Here is an 18,412-nt window from a genome sequence, read left to right as displayed (position 1 = left end):
TATGGCTTTTCCAGTAGTCATGTGTGGACGTGAGAGTTGGACCATAAAGAAAGTGGAGCACTGAAGAATTGATGCTTTTGAACTGTGGTGTTGGAGAAGACTCCTGAGAGTCCCTTGGACTGCAAGGAGATCAAACCAGTCCATCCTAAAGGAAATCAGCCCTGAATATTCATTGAAAGGACTGATGCTGAAGCTGAAACTCCAATACTTTGGCCACATGATGTGAAGAGCTGACTCAATGGAAAAGACCTTGATGCTGGGAAAGACTGGGTGACAGAGGATGAGATGGCTGGATGGCATCACTGACTCAATGGTCATGAGTTGGAGTAAACTCCAGGAGTTGGTGGACAGGAGGCCTGGCATGCTGCAGTCCATGGGGTCACAAAGAATCAGACTGAGCTACTGAACTGAACTGAAATACCCTCCACCCAGTCCTCCCTCTGGGCTTTTCCTCATGGTGACTACTAAGTCCTCACCTGATGTGCCCTCCTCACTCTCTCTACCCTCTTCACTCTTTACCACTATCCTATAAGGCACCCACAAAGTTGCCCTCTCAGTCTTCCGACTACTCTAGCCCACTGACAAACTGTCTGCACTCCAATTACACTTTATTGTGCCACCTAATTTTCCTTGTTATGCTTGGTTTTGTTTGGGAAATCAAACTGTAAGCTCTTTGAGATCAAAGGCAATGTCCTTTAATTCTTTTGAATCCCTACAGTACAGTGGTGCCAAGCATTTAACAATCAGTTGATAAGTGGTTGATTTATTTTAGCCACTTTATAGTTCATTACCAGGGTTACAGTCACTGATAAAACATAGTGAAGAAAGAGAGTAAAACTAATCATTAAAAATAATTATTTGGAGTAACTGTGGTTTTCTGTTTTCCTTTTTAGGTCTTTTTCTTTTTTGGTATTAAAGAGTCCCATGATTAATATTCAGCTTTGTAATCATTTACTTATCTTTGCAGACCAATAGAAGCTTAACAATTGCTATGCTTCTCTTTAGTTACCACTCATTCAGCTGAGCAATGTTATACCTTCTTAGGAAGCATTAACTTAAACACCTAAGATTAATCAATTTTTCTCTCCCCTTTAATTCTAATTCCTCTTTCATTTTGGTGCTCACTTACACATCTCCCATTCTTTATCTCTGGGAGTTGCAGTAGCTATGCAATATGACCATGTTTTATTTTCTGCTTGTTTCCCATTCTCTTAATTCTAAAGAAGAATATGTTCACTGTTTCTATATGGTTTCTAGGTTTGATAGAAAACTAGTATTTCACTACTGAAATAGGGAGTTACCTAGGAACAAAGCCATTCATTTTTGCAAAGAGCAATCTCAAGACTTTCTCCTTCTGCTCCCAAGTCAAATCTCCAATATCCACATTTCCTTGAATATCTCTCCTAAAGAATTTCAAAGAAAAAAATGGAAAAAAGTATGATCAAAGTAAGCATCTCTTTTTAAAAAATATAAACTATGTAAACATGAAAAAAGAACATTTCCAAATCATAACTGAATATTACGATGTTTCCAAATATAATGACTACAAAGCAAACTATGTCTATTACAAAATCATAGTTGAAAAGCATATCAATATGCTAGCCAACTTGAAGTTTTACATAGTCATTAAAATGAAATAAAAACTGTAACAACATGAAAAAAAATCTGTGCTCAAACGTTAAGCAAATAAGCAGAATAGAAAGTTGTGATGCAAAATTATGTATCCAGATAACACAAAGACAAAAGAAGTAAGAAAAAATAGTTGTTTGGTGCAATTACTGATAAATTCCTTTTAGCATGTCTTTAGTATTAGATATTTTGCTATGAAAATAGAGTGATGAGAGGTAAATATATAAAATAACATGTAGCTTATCTAGTCTATTTCTTACCTCCAAATAAGGCTATAGCTAAGCTTTCCAGGCAGGTATTTATCTACACCATAACTTTTCTAAAGGATTTATAGTCTACTTGCTATTTACAGAAGTTGGCTAACATGTAGATAGAGTATAGATGTAGAATGTAAGAAACATATTTGCACATATGTCAATTGGGCTAGTTAAGTTTAGATTTTGCCTTGTGATCACCATATACTTTGTCCTTCCCAATTTGCCTCTTCAGCAGATACTGTAGTATTTTAACTAGTATTTCTGCTTTCCTGGTAGATGCAATAGAACACTAGGGTTAAGGTGATTAATTGCTCAGAAGGCAGAATAGGAAGAGTCCAGTTTCTGCAATAATAATGTGGAGAGTCATTTTATGTACCTTCCTCTGAAAACTTATATACCACTTAATATACAGTAGATTTTAAAAATGAAAAGAAACTGCCTTATATGGTGGGGACTCAACTTGCTTGATTTATTAAATAAAAAAATAGAAAAAATTACAGTGAACCTCTAGTAGTAGTTATTATAATAAGTCTTTTATTATAATAGAGTGATAGTAATAGTGTTATTAATAGACTTCCAAATATGGCAAGAAGATAAAAAAATTATAGTATGGACATTTTTGAAGAAGAGTCACTGGCCATGTCCAACCTCCCCGAAAGCTATATAATTTAAAAGAACTTTCATATTAGCCCATTAAAAAATAATTCAAAACAGAAAATACATCTGGAAGCCCCTCTTAATAAGATGTTAAGTGCACGCTAGTAGGGATTTTTTAAAATTTCTTAAGGCCCTTGAAGAATCTAATTGCGTAGGGATATAAAACAATTTTTTCAGAGTAATCTTTGAAACGTACTATAATTTAATCCATGGTTTATAGGGTAAAAAGTATTCAAACATATTAATGCTAACAGGAAACAATTAATTATTGTATATAGCCTGTGCATGTTAGTCACTCAGTCATGTCCAACTCTTTGTGACCCTATGGACTATAGCCCACCAAGCTCCTCTGTCCATGGACTTCTCCAGGCAAGAATAGAGTTGGCATTTCCTTCTCCAGGGGTACATTGTCTATAGCTGTCTCAGTCATTCTACTGCCTTCGTCATGGTGGCAGTAGATCTCTTCAGTGTACTTTAGACACTTGTAGGGACTTTTGGTTACTACAGTGGTAGAAGGGGCACTACTGGGTGTCCTCCAATCCACAGGACAGTTCTGTACAACAAAGAGTTATGTTGATTTTTTAAATTAGAAGTTTGGTTAGATATTATTACCTACAAATTTCATCTCAGACTAGTAAGGGGAATATTACAAAATATTTGTGAAAGTATGTTTATCAAAAATGTTTAATCTGAATCTAATCAAACCTTTGAAACAAATTTACAGGAAATGGAAGAAAGGAACATGTTAAAAGATATTACAATGACATTCAAAATGGAACAAACCATCCCTCTGACAAGTCTCTGTCATACAAAAAATGGAGACACTCTACTAAGAAGACCCCACACATTATGCTAAGCATAGGGGTTACAAAGATGAGTAAGACAGTTTCTCTTCTCACGTAACTTACTGAGTAATCTATTTAATACTTAGATACCATCAAACTGAACTTGTCAGAGTTTTTATTTCTCTAAAGGGCAAAAAAAGCAGTACAAAAGACAAAACATTAAAGCATCATTAGTACCATTTATCAGCCTCCATAAGATCCTGATTCACGCTATTGGTGCTGTGTTCTCTGCCATCAAACGTTCGGATTTGGGGATATTCCGTTCTTCCTGCACATGCCTCTCTCATTTTAAGATTGAAAGCAGTTTGTGCTACCTGTTTATAATGCTTTCTGCTAAATAGGATCTGTTTCTTTACTTGGTGTAGAGCATCTAAAAAGAATCTTTCCACTTCTGTTCTCTCATCTAGTATGTTCTTAGCCAGCTTCTTTACTCGATTCATTTCCTTGTCCTTCATCTGAAGAAGTTGCTGCAGCTTGAAAATTTCAACCTGACCTGCTTGGTTCTCTACCATTGCCTGTTGCTGCAGTTTTAAAACTTCAGTCTCAAACTCTTTGGTCATGCAGCCCAGGGCATTCTCCAAGCTTACTACCTTCTTCTGAAGAGTTTGGATTTGTAATCTCTGCTGGGAGAGTTGCATTATCTTTTCTTTAACCAACAGATCATTGATCTCCTAAAACAGAAAGATGAGGGAAGTGTGAGTTTTTTTAAATTAATTTCAGAACATAAAATTTACTCACTAATTTCCTTACTTTAAGAGGTTTGAGTTTGCGGCCAGGTTGCAATAGTGATATTTTTGCTCTTCTGTGCATAGAGTAAGAAACATCAAGAGTCCTTTTCTGGACTTACGAAGGCCACAAATTTTACTAATCAAGGCATTTTCTTTCTTCTAAAATTATGAAAGTTTCAGTATTTTATATTATCAAAAGAATATCCCAATAAGACTATACAGTAAAATTACTACTGTAATTTAACAACTACATACTGCCAACTGTGGCAGTCTGCTAGTTGCCTGTCCCAGTGTCCATTTTCCATTTTCTACTTCATAATAAAGCCCTAATTTTATTTAGAAAAGCACTAAGCCCAGATGAAAACTCCCAGTTTCCCAAGTAGTTCAGCAAAGCCATGTGACTAAGCTCTGATGAAAGAGCTGCAAGTAGAAATGTATGTAGGACTTTCAGGAAGACCTCTAAAGGGAGGAGCATACTGTCTTCCTTCTTGTTCTTCTCCCTCTCTGTTGTTAGAGCTCTAGCAGCTGTTGGGGGCCATGGGGTAACTCTGTGGAGATAAGCCATGTGCTGCAGAACAAAGTTAAGGAACCCGAGTGTCTGCTAACTTTGTGGCCTTCCAGCTCTGGACTGCTTACCTCCAGACTTCCTTTAGGGAGAGAATACACCCTTACATGGGGAAACCACTGTAGTCACAGCTGAGAACCTATTCCTAAGTGATTCAGGGACCAACTCTAAGCAACATAAAATGAATACAAATGTATTAGAGGACAGGAGTTACATTTATGTCTCAGAGATATTCTTTATAAAGCCAAGTCTAAAGTTTCTTATAAATCACTCAGTAATTAACTTTTCAGGTAAGAAAGACACATCAACCAGACAGAAGAAAAATGGTCTTATTGTCCTTATATATCATTATTATACTCAGTTCTTACTATTCACCAACCCAATCTTTAAAACAAAAAAAAACAAATAAGAAAGTTTAAATGAGAATGGGAACCTTTTGCTGTAAAAGGAAAGTCTGACTCTCTTGCAACTTCTGGGAGTTTTTTTGTAGAGCATCAGCTTCCTTCAGATGGTATGTGAGAGCTTTCTGGAGATAAATATTCTCTTTAAAAACACTTCTTCCAGCATTGTTCAATTGCCTAAAAGACCCCAAAACACAGACCTAAGTTTTAAATATTACCAAACTAGATCAGTGACTGCTTTATCCCCTAACATTAATAGTAATGATCATTGGGAAGTCCCTAGCAGCTCAGTGATTAGAACTCAGAGCTTTCACTGCCAGGGTCCAGGCTCACTCCCTGGTCAGGGAACTAAGATCCTGTAAGGCATGTGGGCAACCAAAAAATAATAATAATAAATAATAATAAAAGTAATGACCAACACTTATTTAGCTTATGGTGGGTACTCTATACTTGGGTGGGGATCTTAAAAACTAAGTTCTCACCAACGGGAAAGTAAAGAGTGATATGTTACTTTTAGTCCAAGGCAGTTAAGGGTAGGTATGTGTTTCCCATACTCTCTCTTTATCCATGTGACTGGACAAAAAGAACAAAATGGAAGCAGCCCTGAACCACTCCTGGAGTACAGCTGCCAGACCCACATTAGATTAGAAAAAAACCATTGAGATCTGGGGGCTTCCCAGGTGGCACAGTGGCAAAGACTCTGCCTGCCAATGCAGGAGACTCAAGAGACCCAGGTTCAATTCCTGGGACAGGAAGATCCCCTGGAGTAGGAAATGGCAACCCACTCCAGTATTGTTGCCTGGAAAATTCCTTGAACAGAGGAGCCTGGCTGGCTATAGTTCATGGGGTTGTAGAGTCAGACACAACTGAGCGACTGAACACATTAACACATTGAGACCTAGTTTATGCATTAACACAACGCAGTTACTTCCACTAATATACCTCATGATAACCATGCACAGTTGGCATTATTAATACCATTTTTAGATGAAGAAATTTAATTTCAAAAAATTTAAGAAATCTTCCTACAGTCAGTTAGTATACATGTTGAGAACTAAAGTGTAACTTCAAAGCCCAGGTTCTCTCCTCCACACACTGCTGCTACATAGAGGATGGGAGGAAAAGGGGTGGAGACACAGAGAGAAGGAAAGTAAACTAGAAAATTTGAAGAAAGCAAACCTGGAGAGAAGGGGTAGAAAACATGATAAGAACAAAAAAGACTAGCAAAGAGGTAAGAGAGGCTACCAGAAAGAAAAAGGAGGCAGTGGTCTCTTACACAACAGCTTCATGGTGGGCTCTGTCTGCCAGCATTATTATCTTCTTTTCAGCCTCTTTTTCTAGTCTATGCTAAAAGAAAATGGGCTCTTTTAATACAGTTATATCTAGATGCTGCTTCTATCCCACTCCCAGGTTATTCAATACACAAACTAGAAACTGAGAGCCACTTTTTAAAGCAAATCCTTTTATATAAACCTGATATGAGTACTTATTTGCCTCACCCTCACTTCCTACATGCCCGGCAATTTGTGAAAAAAATCTATTTAATTCTTTCCTAAGGATGAAAAATTAAAGAAAAACCATGGGGACTCTGAGAAGATTCTGTAGAAGAGAAGTGTTCCAAAGCACTTCTCACAATTTAGAGAATTAACTTTAGATGCACAGAGAAATGTGGAAACTTGTGACGCTAAGGAATACTTTTGAGCCCCTTTTATTAATATCCTTAGTTGACTTGACTAAGGGAAGGCCTTCATATGTACCACAGGAACCTCTCCAAGCCCACCTCCCTACAGAAAGTGGTATCTGCAGCTTTAGTCCCACCAGGGGACACCGAGCTGGGGTGAGGGGGAATGTGTCCTGAAGCCTTGCTCAGATGACAATCCCTCTTGAAGATTTCAAGAATGTCTAACTAAGGGTGAGTGGGGTAGATAATCTTCTTATAATAAAATGCCCAAATGAAAAGTTATGTCTCAGAATACATATAAATACACTTATGTTGTTCTAGTACACACAATATTTACTAATTAATGCAAATATGTTGTACCTTTTCTTCAAAAAACTTGCCTTCCAGTCTTCTAAGAGTCTCCTGATGTTTCCGCTCTGTGTTCCTTAAATCCTCCTTTAGCTAAAATTAAAATAACCAAAAAAACCAAAGAATGGTTAGTAGGAAGTGGGGTGGATTGGGGTATGCTGCGGCTGCTGCTCAGTCGTGTCTGACTATGCGACCCCATGGACTATAGCCCACCAGGCTCTGCTGTCCATAGGATTCTTCAGGCCAGAATACTGGAGTGGGTTGCCGTTTCCTTCTCCAGGGGATCTTCCCAACCCAGGGATTGAACCCCGTCTCCTGCATCTCCCGCATTGGCAGGTGTCTTCTTTACCACTGAGCCACCTGGAAAGCCCCAGATTGGGCCATATCCCTGAAACATTCTCAATCAAGAAACATTTTCTCTCACACATTCCCTCTTAATCTTGAACACACAGAAAAACCTCATGCCCTCCCTCCGAGTACCATATTTCTCATAAATGTCTATAGATTGGGAAGATCCCCTGGAGAAGGGAAAGGCTATACCCACTCCAGTATCCTGGCCTGGTGAATTCCATGGACTGTATAGTCCATAGGGTCGCAAAGAGTCAGACACAACTGAGTGACTTACACTTTCACTTACAAGATTAGTACTCAGTTTCTAAAAAGCTTTTCATAAATAACAGTTCTCAGAACATTCAAATAAGTTATTATAATATTCATCCTCCCAAATATCTTCATTTTAAACACATGAACTCACAGAATCATAGTTTTCAGAGTTGGAAGGAATCTTGGGAGTCAGACTATACAAATCTCCCACATAACAGGAATCTTTTCTATGAGAAAAATATCTAGAGACAGAAGTACCAATAATTCAAATCATATTAATTTCCCAGGCTGCCCCTTAAGAGTTCTAATTTTTAGAAAATTCATCCTAGTATAAATTTTAAAAGTATCTCCCTATGATCCCCATTGATGGATCCTTCTATCCTCTAAAACTATCTAGACTAAAAAGACCATAAAATTCTAGGCAAAAAAAAGTTGAGCTAAATAACTGATTCTGAAGGCTATATTTACTGGTAAGAACCAATCACATTGAAATAGGTATGCTCAATCTAACATTTATACCACAAAAAAAAAGGCAATAGAGAAGGACTTTCCATCAGACAGACCGAAGGTTCAACTGTTACCTCTCTCACCAGCCATTGTGGCAAATCATTATCTTCTCTAAGTCTCAGGTCTCCAGGGTAGAAAGAAGATAATAATAGAAGCTATCTCACAGAGATGTGGCAAGGATAAAATAACAAATAATACACATAAAATACTTAAAATAGTAATAACCATTTAATATAGAGGTTAGTTATTGTTGTTGTTCATCACTAAGTTGTGTCTGACTCTTTGTGACCCCATGAACTGCAGCTTCACTGTCTTTTACCATCTCCTGGAGCTTCCTCAAACTCATGTCCATTGAGACAGTGATACCATCCATATCCATCTCATCCTCTGTCACCCCCCTCTGCTCTTGCCCTCAATCTTTCCCAGCATCTGAGTCTTTTCCAATGAGTTGGCTCTTCGCATCAGGTGACCAAAGTACTGGAGTTTCAGCTTCAGCATCAGTCCTTCCAATGAATATTCAAGGTTGATTTCCTTTAGGATTGACTTGTTTGATCTCCTTGCTGTCCAAGGGACTCTCAAGAGTCTTCTCCACTACCACAGTTTGAAAGCATCAGTTCTTCTGCACTCAGTCTTCTTTATGGTCCAACTCTCACATCTGTACATGACTACTGGAAAAAGCACAGCTTTGACTAGACAGACCTTTGTTGGCAAAGTGAGGTCTCTGCTTTTTAATATATTGTCTATGTTTGTCATAGCTTTTCTTCCAAAGAACAAGCGTCTTTTAATTTTGTGGCTGCAGTCACCGTCCACAGTGATTCTGGAGCCCAGGAAAATGAAATCTGACACTGTTTCCACTTTTTCCCCATCTATTTGCCATGAAGTGATGGGACCGGGTGCCATGATCTTCGTTTTTTGAATGCAGAATTTTAAGCCAGCTTTTTTAGTCTCCTCTTTTGCCTTCATCAAGAGGCTCCTTAGTTCTTCCTCACTTTCTGCTATTAAAGTGGTATCATCTGCATATCTGAAGTTATTGATATTTCTCCTGGCAATCTTGATTCCAGCTTGTGAGTCATCCAGCCCAGCATTTCATATGACATACTCTGCATATAAGTTAAATAAGGAGGGTGACAGTAACGTAGCTGGAATTTCATCACCTCCACTAGCTTTGTTCGTAGTGATGCTTCGTAAGGCCCACTTGACTTCACACTCCAGGATGTTTGGTTCTAGGTGAGTGACCATACCATAGTGGTTATCTGGGTCATTAAGAGCTTTTTTGTATAGTTCTTCTGTGTATTCTTGCCACCTCTTCTTAATCTCTTCTGCTTCTGTTAGGTCCTAGCTGGTTTTGTCTTTTATTGTGCCTATCTTTGAATAAAATATTCCCTTGGTATCTCCAATTTTCTTAGAGACCTCTAGTCTTTCCATTCTATTGTTTTCCTCTATTTCTTTACATTGTTCGCTTAAGACAGCTTTTGTTAATCTCTCCTTGCTATTCTCTGGAACTCTGCATTCAGTTGGGTGTATCTTTCCCTTTCTCCTTTGTCTTTCACTTCTCTTATCTCAACTATTTGTAAGGCCTCCTCAGACAACCACCTTACCTTCTTGCATTTCTTTTTCTTGGGGATGGTTTTGGTTACCACCTCCTGTACAATGTTACAAACTTCTGTCCATAGTTCTTCAGGCACTCTATGTCTATCAGATCTGGTCCCTTGAATCTATTCATCACCTCCTGTATAATCATAAGGCATTTGATTTAGGCCATACCTGGATGGCCTAGTAGTTTTCCCTACTTTCTTCAATTTGAGCCTGAATTTTGCAATAAAGAGCTGATGATCTGAGCCATGGTCTGCTCCAGGTCTTATTTTTACTGACTGTATAGAGCTTCTCCATCTTCAGCTACAAAGAATGTAATCAATCTGATTTCAGTATTAACCATCTGGTGATGTCCATGTGTAGAGTTGTCTCTTGTGTTGTTGGAAGAGGGTGTTTGCTATTATCAGTGTATTCTCTTGGCAAAACTGTTAGCCTTTGCCCTACTTCACTTTGTACTCCAAGGCCAAACTTGCCTGTTACTCTGGGAATCTCTTGACTTTCTACTTTTGCATTCCAGTTCCCTATGATGAAAAGGACATCTCTTTTTGGTGTTAGTTCTAGGAGGTCTTGTGGGTTTCACAGAATCATTATTATTATTTCTAATATTGTCCTTCCTTATACTTAACAATTTTCCTTCCTGTGATCTCTGTTGTAACAGTATTAAATCTCCATTTGATCCATATCATATGATTTTTCAGATATTTTTCTTTCTTCTTGTATTTTTTTATAAATTAAAAAAGGCCTCTTATATTGTCAAAGACTTTCAGAATTACTGTCAATATATAAATGTGTGGAGAAGTCTACCGTCTAAGTAGGGTAGGGTGCAGTAAACCTTTCATTTGCCATTGGACTCCCCCAAAATCTATAAATTAATAAATAAATCTTCTGAAAGATGATTAGGCAATGCATATCAAAAACCTTAAAGTTCATGTTGTAATTTAATCTATAAATCTCACTGTAACTTCCAAGAAGTTATCCTAAAAACCAATTAAAAATATAGAAAAATACTTTGTTATTCAGATGTTCCTTGGTTTATAATAGTGAAAAATTAGAAAAAAAATCCAAATGTCCAACAAGGAACCAATTAATAAATCATGGTATATCTACCCAATGGAAATCCATGCATCCAGTCAAAAGGTTTTATAGAAAAATATGTAATGGCATTGAAAAATGTTCACAATATGTAAAGTGAAGAAATAAGGTTAACAAATAATTTGTACATCACAACTCATTTTTGTAAAAATAGCATATTGATACTTTAAAATATATTTATACCTAGCAAAGGGGGAAAAATAAAAGACAATATACCAAAATATTAACAATGGCTATCTTTAGTTTGTCCAGTTGTGGGAGGAGGGTTCTTAATTTTCTCCTTTTTTTTTAATCAGCTTATTCTGCTGAAATGAGTATTTTTTTCCAAAGAAAGAAAGATTAAAATAAATTATTTTAAAAATACTAATTCCAACCTACCAGTGTATGCTCCTTTTGTTAATCAAGTAGATGGATGCTCCTTTTGTTAATCAAGTAGATGGAAATTACTTTTTCTTTAAATTTATGCTTTGAATACCTTTCAGCAGTCTATAGTTAATTAGCTTCTTTTAAATTTGTATATTGAATCCTATATGCACAGTACAATGTTCCTCCCTTGAGTTGGTGAGGCCCATACCTGCCTTAATTCTTCCATATTTGGGATTCCACAGAACCACCTTATAATTCACATTAGCAAGGATCTTTTATTTTTGAATTTTAAGTTTTCCTGGCCCACCAACCCTCTTTTGAAAGGTCTGAAATCCATTTCTCCACTAGGTGGCAACATTGTTCTTTAAAAATAAAAAAATTCACACCAAGGCCCAGTTGAATATGAACAACTAGTTCTTCATTCACTTTGATTCAGAATGTATACCTACACCTCAGGATGGCTATTTTGAGAGTTCCTGAAAAGTTAAGGAACTTAACTTGATTCAGTTTTATATTTTCATATAAAACAAAACTAGATATTCTTTCTAGAAAACTTTGCTGCTTTATAGAGTAGTGAGTGAGTGAAAGTCGCTCAGTTGTGTCTGACTCTGTGACCCCGTGGACTATACAGTCCATGGAATTCTCCAGGCCAGAATGCTGGAGTGCGTAGCCTTTCTCTTCTCCAGGGGATCTTCCCAACCCATTGTTGACAAATGTATGCTATTTCAAGTACACATCACAATGATTTGATATACATATACACTGTGAAAGGATTCTTCCCATCTAGCTAGTAGAAAACTTGATATTCCTTCAATTACATTTTAAATGAAAGACCCACTTAGTATTTAACACAGATTTATTGAGCATTACTCTGTATCTTGTACTTCAATAAATGCAAAGCACAATACTGTTCATGCCTCAAAAACTTTACCATCTAACAGGGGAGATAAGACAAATGATAAATATAATCTCAAGATAGATTGGACTAAGTGGTATAAAAGAAATACAAAATGCTATGTGCTGTGCTTATTCGCTCAGTCATGTCCAATGCTTTTCAATCCCATGGACCGTAGCCCACCAGGCTCCTCTGTCCATGGGGATTCTCCAGGCAAGAATACTGGAGTGGGTTGCCATGCCATCCTCCAGGGGATCTTCCCAGTCCAGGGATCGAACCCAGGTCTCCCGCATTGCAGGCAGACATGGAAACACACAAAAATTTACTGTTTTCCTAATCTTTTTTTTTCTTTTTTATAGCTTAATTTAAATATAATTGACATATTAACAGTATGTAAATTTAAGCTGAACAATCTGCTAATTTGATATACTATATTGCAAAATGAATACTACCGTAGCACTAGCTAACACCTCCATCATGTCACAAAACTACCATTACTTTTTTTGTGGCAAGAACTCTTAAGATCTACTCTCTTAGCAAGTTTCAAGTATCTAATACAGTATTATTAGTTAGGGTCAATATATTATACTTTAGATTCCTAAAAACTTGTCAATCTTATAACTGAAAGTTTGTACCCTTTGACCAACATTTCCCCATTTCTCCTTCCCCTCCCCACCAGCACAAACAAGTAACCACACTGAGTTCAGTGTTTTTTTTTTTTTTTGGCCACATTGTGGCTTGGTTGAAATTGGCCATAGTATAAGTATTTATACCAAGGAAATCAGTAAATGTTACAAATGAGGATTTTTTTTTTTCCAGAGAGCTATACACCACTGTTAATTCCATGTGACGTGCACTATTTTAAGCACTGGTGGCTCAGACAGTAAAGAGTCTGCTTGCAGTGCAGGAGACCCAGGTTTGATCCCTGGTTTGGGAAGATCTTTTGGAGAAGGAAATGCAACCCACTCCAGTAGTCTTGCCTGGAAAATCCCCTGGATGGAGGAGTCTGGCAGGCTACAGTCCATAGGGTTGCAAAGAGTCAGACATGACTGAGTGACTTCACTTTACATATATGAACTCATTTAATCCTTACAATAATGCTATGAGCCAGTAACTCTTACCACCCCCAATTTTTACAGATGAGGAAACCTAGGTATAGAGAAGGTAACTTGCCCAAACCTCAAAGCTGATTTCAGCTACTTGTGTCCAGCCCTCATCTATGCCATTTACTGCATTGTCATTAATGCAATAAAACTATATTCTGAACTGAGGGAACAGAAAGACTATGCAATGTCAGAGAAACTTCCTGAAAGTACTCACGTTTCCTCACTCCATCCACCCCTACCCAATGTGTCTATATGTTCTGAAGTTATCATTCATCGGTCTATATATATTTTCTTTTAGGACTTTGCTACTTTGCCACTAATGTTTTTCTACAGCAGTAGTAGTTCCAAAGGTTTAACTGGTGATAAATGCAAGAGGGTGTGTTGCCTAAGATCTGGTGAATTCACAAAGATATCAATGCTTAGAAAAAGAAAAGTCTATCAAGACTTTCTGCATTCAGTCCTACACTGATACGTCTTCCCTGTTTTTCTCAGATAATCTCTACAATGTCAAAGGGAATCCTTTAACATCTCACAGGAGTCAATGTCTATGAAGGCCTTTGCAGACATAAATAGTTAATTGTAATGTCTTCTTTTTAAAGAAAGAAAGAACGAAAGAAACTTACATCATCTAATTCTTTCTCCACTTGGATTTTTCTCTTCTGGAATTGTTTAATTGTTTTGAGCTCTGTCTGAATCATGCCAATTTCTTTGGCCTTTTGATGGAACTTTCCCTCCAGCTCACTTACTTGCATAGTAAATTTTTGTTTCTGTATTAAAAAAAAAAAAGGTAAATGACTTAGGAAAAAGAACAGAGGTCACACAGAGTCCTGTTCCATTTGAAGCCTTAAGCCATTTGTCTTTCTTCTTTGAAGAAAAATCTCCCTTTTTACCTTCACATAAACTTTTAATTTTTATTAAAGAGACCAAGTGCCTTGAATAAGGAGAAAATTCTAAAATGACCTGATTGTGTATAGAAAAGTAGATATTATTTAAAAGAGGTATGAGAAGACTGCATGCATGCTCAGTCGCTTCAGTTGTGTCTGACTCTATGTGACCCTATGGACTATAGCCCTCCAGGCTCCTCTGTCCATGGAATTCTCCAGGCAAGAATACTGGAGTAGGTTGCCATGCCCTTCTCCAGGGGATCTTTCCAACCCAGGGATCGAACCCCATGTCTCTTATGTCTCTTCCACTGGCAGGTGGGTTCTTTACCACTAGCACCACCTGGGAAATCCTCATGAGAAGACTAAACAAATCTTTAATCTGTAAGAGAGATAAATAACATCCCTGATCCTAAATTAAAATCAGTAAGCAAAGAGGCAAGGAGAGGGCCAATATCTCTTAAATAAATAGAAAAGAAGGTGAGAGAAAGAGGAAGGAAGGGGGAAGACAGAGGAGAAGGAAAAAGAGAGACGAGGAGAAAAGGAAGAAGAGAAAGGGAAGAGGAGAGGGTAAAGAGGAAAAAAAAGGGAGGGAAATGGAGGAGAAAAAGGGCCAATAACACAACTAACAAATGAAAAAAGCTATCAAAAGAAATGCAAAAGACACTTAACCACATGAAAAAATGCTAAATCTAGCTCAGAATAAGAGAAATGCAAATTGAAGTACACTAAAATATCATTTATTACCTATCATGTTGACAGAAACCTATTTTGACAATATACTCTGGTATATTGTAGAGACATGGACAGAAGTTACATTTCTCAGAATAGACCGTGTTTGATAAATTTTACTTTGGAAACACATATTTTACATAATTGCTGCTGCTGTTTAGTTGCTCAGTCACGTCCAACTCTTTTGTGACCTCATGGTAGCCCACCAGGCTCCTCTGACCATGGGATTTCCCAGGCAAGAATACTGGAGTGGGTTGCCATTTCTTTCTCCAGGGGATCTTCCTGACCCAGGGATCAAACTGGTGTCTCCTGCTTGGCAGGTAGATTCTTTACCACAGAATCACCAGGGAAGCCTATTTTACATAATTATAATTATATAATTACATCATTTCACATTAATTTTTTAAAGCAACTCCTAAAAAATCAAAAGCAAAATGTATTACTGAGTTGGTGGCATAACCTCACAGAAAAGAATTATTTCAAATTGTTTTTAGACCTTGTTAATTTGTTCAAGAAGCAACAGTTAGAACTAGACATGGAAGAACAGACTGGTTCCAAATCAGGAAAGAAGTACATCAAGGCTGTATATTGTCACCCTGCTTATTAAACTTATATGCAGAGTACATCATGAGAAATGCTGGACTGGATGAAGCACAAGCTGGAATCAAGATTGCCTGGAGAGATATCAACCTGAAGCTGAAACTCCAATACTTTGGCCACCCATTGTGAAGAACTGACTCACTGGAAAAGATCCTGATGCTGGGAAAGATTGAAGGTGGGAGGAGAAGGGGACGACAGAGGATGAGATGGCTGGATGGCATCACCGACTCAATGGACATGAGTTTGAGTAAATTCCGGGAGTTGGTGATGGACAGGAAGGCCTGGCGTGCTGCAGTCCATGGGGTCACAGAGTCGGACACGACAGAGCAACTGAACTAAACTGAATTGAATTTGATTGTAGATCACTATTGGTATATATCTTAATGGGAAAAGTCCCCTCCGCCCCAAATCCTAAACTGTATCCACCAGTTTATGTGGGTAGTAGTATTAATATTAGTATTCTGTGCCTATTGATGTATTGAGGTTTGAAGAAAATACACAGTTACATTGGTATCATTAAGAACCAGGATTTTGGGTGAGGGAGAAAGAAGACACAGATAGGGTTAAGTAAAAATCCTGTACTCCTGCATCTGAACTTAAAGTATTAGCATGAGCTCATGATATATTTTAATCTTCAAAAAATGTTTCCCAGTGCTGTCCACTAAAAAGCCCTAGAGCTCAAGATCAGTAAGCTACCACTACTACGAGAGGATTTTCGACAATAACATAATTTTATGTTATTTTTGAGCTTCTGTACAATCAAGTGTATGAGCTTTAAGATCACTGAGTTCTCAAGAGGACTTACTCATTCTCTTGTTATCTGAACTTATTCTCTTATTATCTGAACTTGCCAGGAACCTGACCACCAATAAGTGAGGCATCAGTGTACATACCAATTTTTCCTTCTCCTCTTGGGCTTTTTCCTTTGTTTCATTCAATTGCTGTTTCAGTTTTTCAATCTGTAGAAAATGAAAATAAAGAGGAAGGTAAAGAAATTTCTCTGTGTCCTAACTTAGTTACGTAGCCCAGTTTTCATGTGATATTAAAACCAGTAGGGGGGACTTCCCTGGTAGTCCAGTGGTTACGACTGTACATTCCCAGTACAGGGAGCATGGGTTCGATTCCTGGTTAGGGAACTAAGATCCCACATGCCGCACAGCACAGCCAATAGAACAGAATAGAATGGAATAAAATAAGCCAGTAGTGTTGGAGAGGTGGAGTAAGGTGAGAAGACGAGAAGACAGGACATTATTTATACTGTTAACTTGCTATTGCCAGTTTCCAAAACTAGGCTATCATCATAATTGCCAGGGTAACATGTGTATGGTTAAAAAAAAAATTAAATTTACCATCTTAACCATTTTTAATTCACATTGTTGGGCAGCAGATCTCTGGAACTTTTTCACCTTAGAAAACTGAAACTCTATGTTTATGAGACACTAACTCCTTCTCCTCCCTCCCCCAGTCTTTCTACATTGTTTGTATGATTTTGACTACTTCAAGTATGTCCACTGAAGAAAAACCACACAACCTAAAAGTTGTGAATTAAGTTTTATTCCAGGATTATATTGAAGGTTATAGCCTGGGAAACAGCCTCTCAGAAAGGTCTGAGGAACTGCTCAGAAGTTAAGAGAGCAGGCAGAATATATAGCAGATTCTTTCCGGAAAAAAACATGTAGTCAGACATCAAAATGTTACTAGTAATCACAAGGTAAAGGTATTTCGAGTTAATGATTTTAGTGCTCTTCTGTGTCAGGGAAGATGCAAGGATCTGGGCTTGTTGAAATTATTCCTTAGATATGTATGTTAATTATCTAGGGCCAGTAGCCAAAGCTCAGAATGCTTCCTGTTTTGCTCCAGCCTGAATTTCCTCCCCTCAGGACGCACGGTGGAGGGAGACAGATGGCAGGCGAGGGTGGGGGCTGCAATGGCTGATGGCTTGATCCTTGTAGAACTGGAATGGTGGGAGACATTCTTTGTTTACTGGAATGTGGGGCAACACTCCCTGTCCACAGATACTTCATGTGAGTAGAATCATTCAGTATTTGTCCTTTTGTAACTGGCTTATTTCACTTAGCATAATGGCCTTGAGGTTCATCCATGTTGTAGCACACGACAGGATTTCCTTCCCTTTTAAAGCTGCATAATATTCTTGTATTTGTATACCACACTTTCTTTATTCACTCATCAACCAACAGACATTTGGGTTGTTTCCACTTCTCGACTATATGAATAGGGTTTCAAGAACACTGGGTGTGCAATTACCTTGTCAAGATCTTGCTTTACATTCTCTTGGAAAAGTACCCCAAAGTGGGATTGTTGCATCATATGATAATTCCATTTTTTAATTTTTCGATGAATCTCTGTACTGTTTTCTATAATGGCTATACCATTTCACATTGCCACCAAACTGCACAAGGATTCCAATTTCGCTACATCCTCACGAACACTTGCTATTTTCTGTTCTTCTGACAGTAGCCATCTTAATGAGTGTGAAGTGATAACTTGTAGTTTTGATTTGCATTTCTCTTAACTGAGTAAATTTTTAAAGGAACATTTCAAGGAGAGTACAAAGAATTCTCATATACTCTTCACTCAATTTTGCCACATTTGTTTTCCCTTTATGATAGGTCTATATACATATATACGTGTGAATATATACATATATATATATATATGATGTAAACTTTTGAAGCTGTTTCTTCTGGAGCATGTGAGAATAAGTTTAGGACATCATACTCCTGTACTCCTAAATATTTCATTATGTGTTTCCTAAGAAAAAGGACAATCTCTTAGAAGTATAGTACAATGATCAAAATTGGGAAATTTAACATTGATAAAATACTATTATTTAATCTATAGTAAATATTCAAATTTAGCATCAACTGTACCAATGATGTCCTTTCACTGTAACTTTTCTTTTTCT

At 37.5% G+C, this 18,412-nt stretch overlaps 1 protein-coding gene across 14 annotated transcripts in view; it reads right to left on the bottom strand.

Moving 5' to 3' along the window:
- Positions 1-18,412, bottom strand: part of BBOF1 (basal body orientation factor 1) — a 38,358-nt gene that overhangs the window by 14,238 nt on the left and 5,708 nt on the right. For 11 of the 14 annotated variants that reach the window (XR_014059255.1, XR_014059257.1, XR_014059258.1 and 8 more), the window contains exons 3-9: positions 16,380-16,445; positions 13,897-14,040; positions 7,124-7,204; positions 6,359-6,429; positions 5,115-5,259; positions 3,566-4,059; positions 1,302-1,403 (exon numbers count right to left, since the gene is read on the bottom strand). Coding sequence is in view for 9 of the 14 variants with exons in the window: in XM_081509060.1 (XP_081365186.1) it covers positions 1,302-1,403; positions 3,566-4,059; positions 5,115-5,259; positions 6,359-6,429; positions 7,124-7,204; positions 13,897-14,040; positions 16,380-16,445 (1,103 nt within the window). In the remaining 5 variants the exon portion in view is untranslated. The remainder of the gene's footprint in view (positions 1-1,301; positions 1,404-3,565; positions 4,060-5,114; positions 5,260-6,358; positions 6,430-7,123; positions 7,205-13,896; positions 14,041-16,379; positions 16,446-18,412) is intronic. The other 3 variants (XR_014059256.1, XM_081509055.1, XM_081509054.1) reach the window with 1 other exon arrangement.

The sequence above is a fragment of the Giraffa tippelskirchi genome, chromosome 7, assembly GCF_054371585.1.
Source record: "Giraffa tippelskirchi isolate mGirTip1 chromosome 7, T2T-mGirTip1v1.2.pri, whole genome shotgun sequence".
NCBI classification, from domain to species: Eukaryota; Metazoa; Chordata; class Mammalia; order Artiodactyla; family Giraffidae; genus Giraffa; species Giraffa tippelskirchi.
This window is presented reverse-complemented; position numbering and strand designations above follow the sequence as displayed.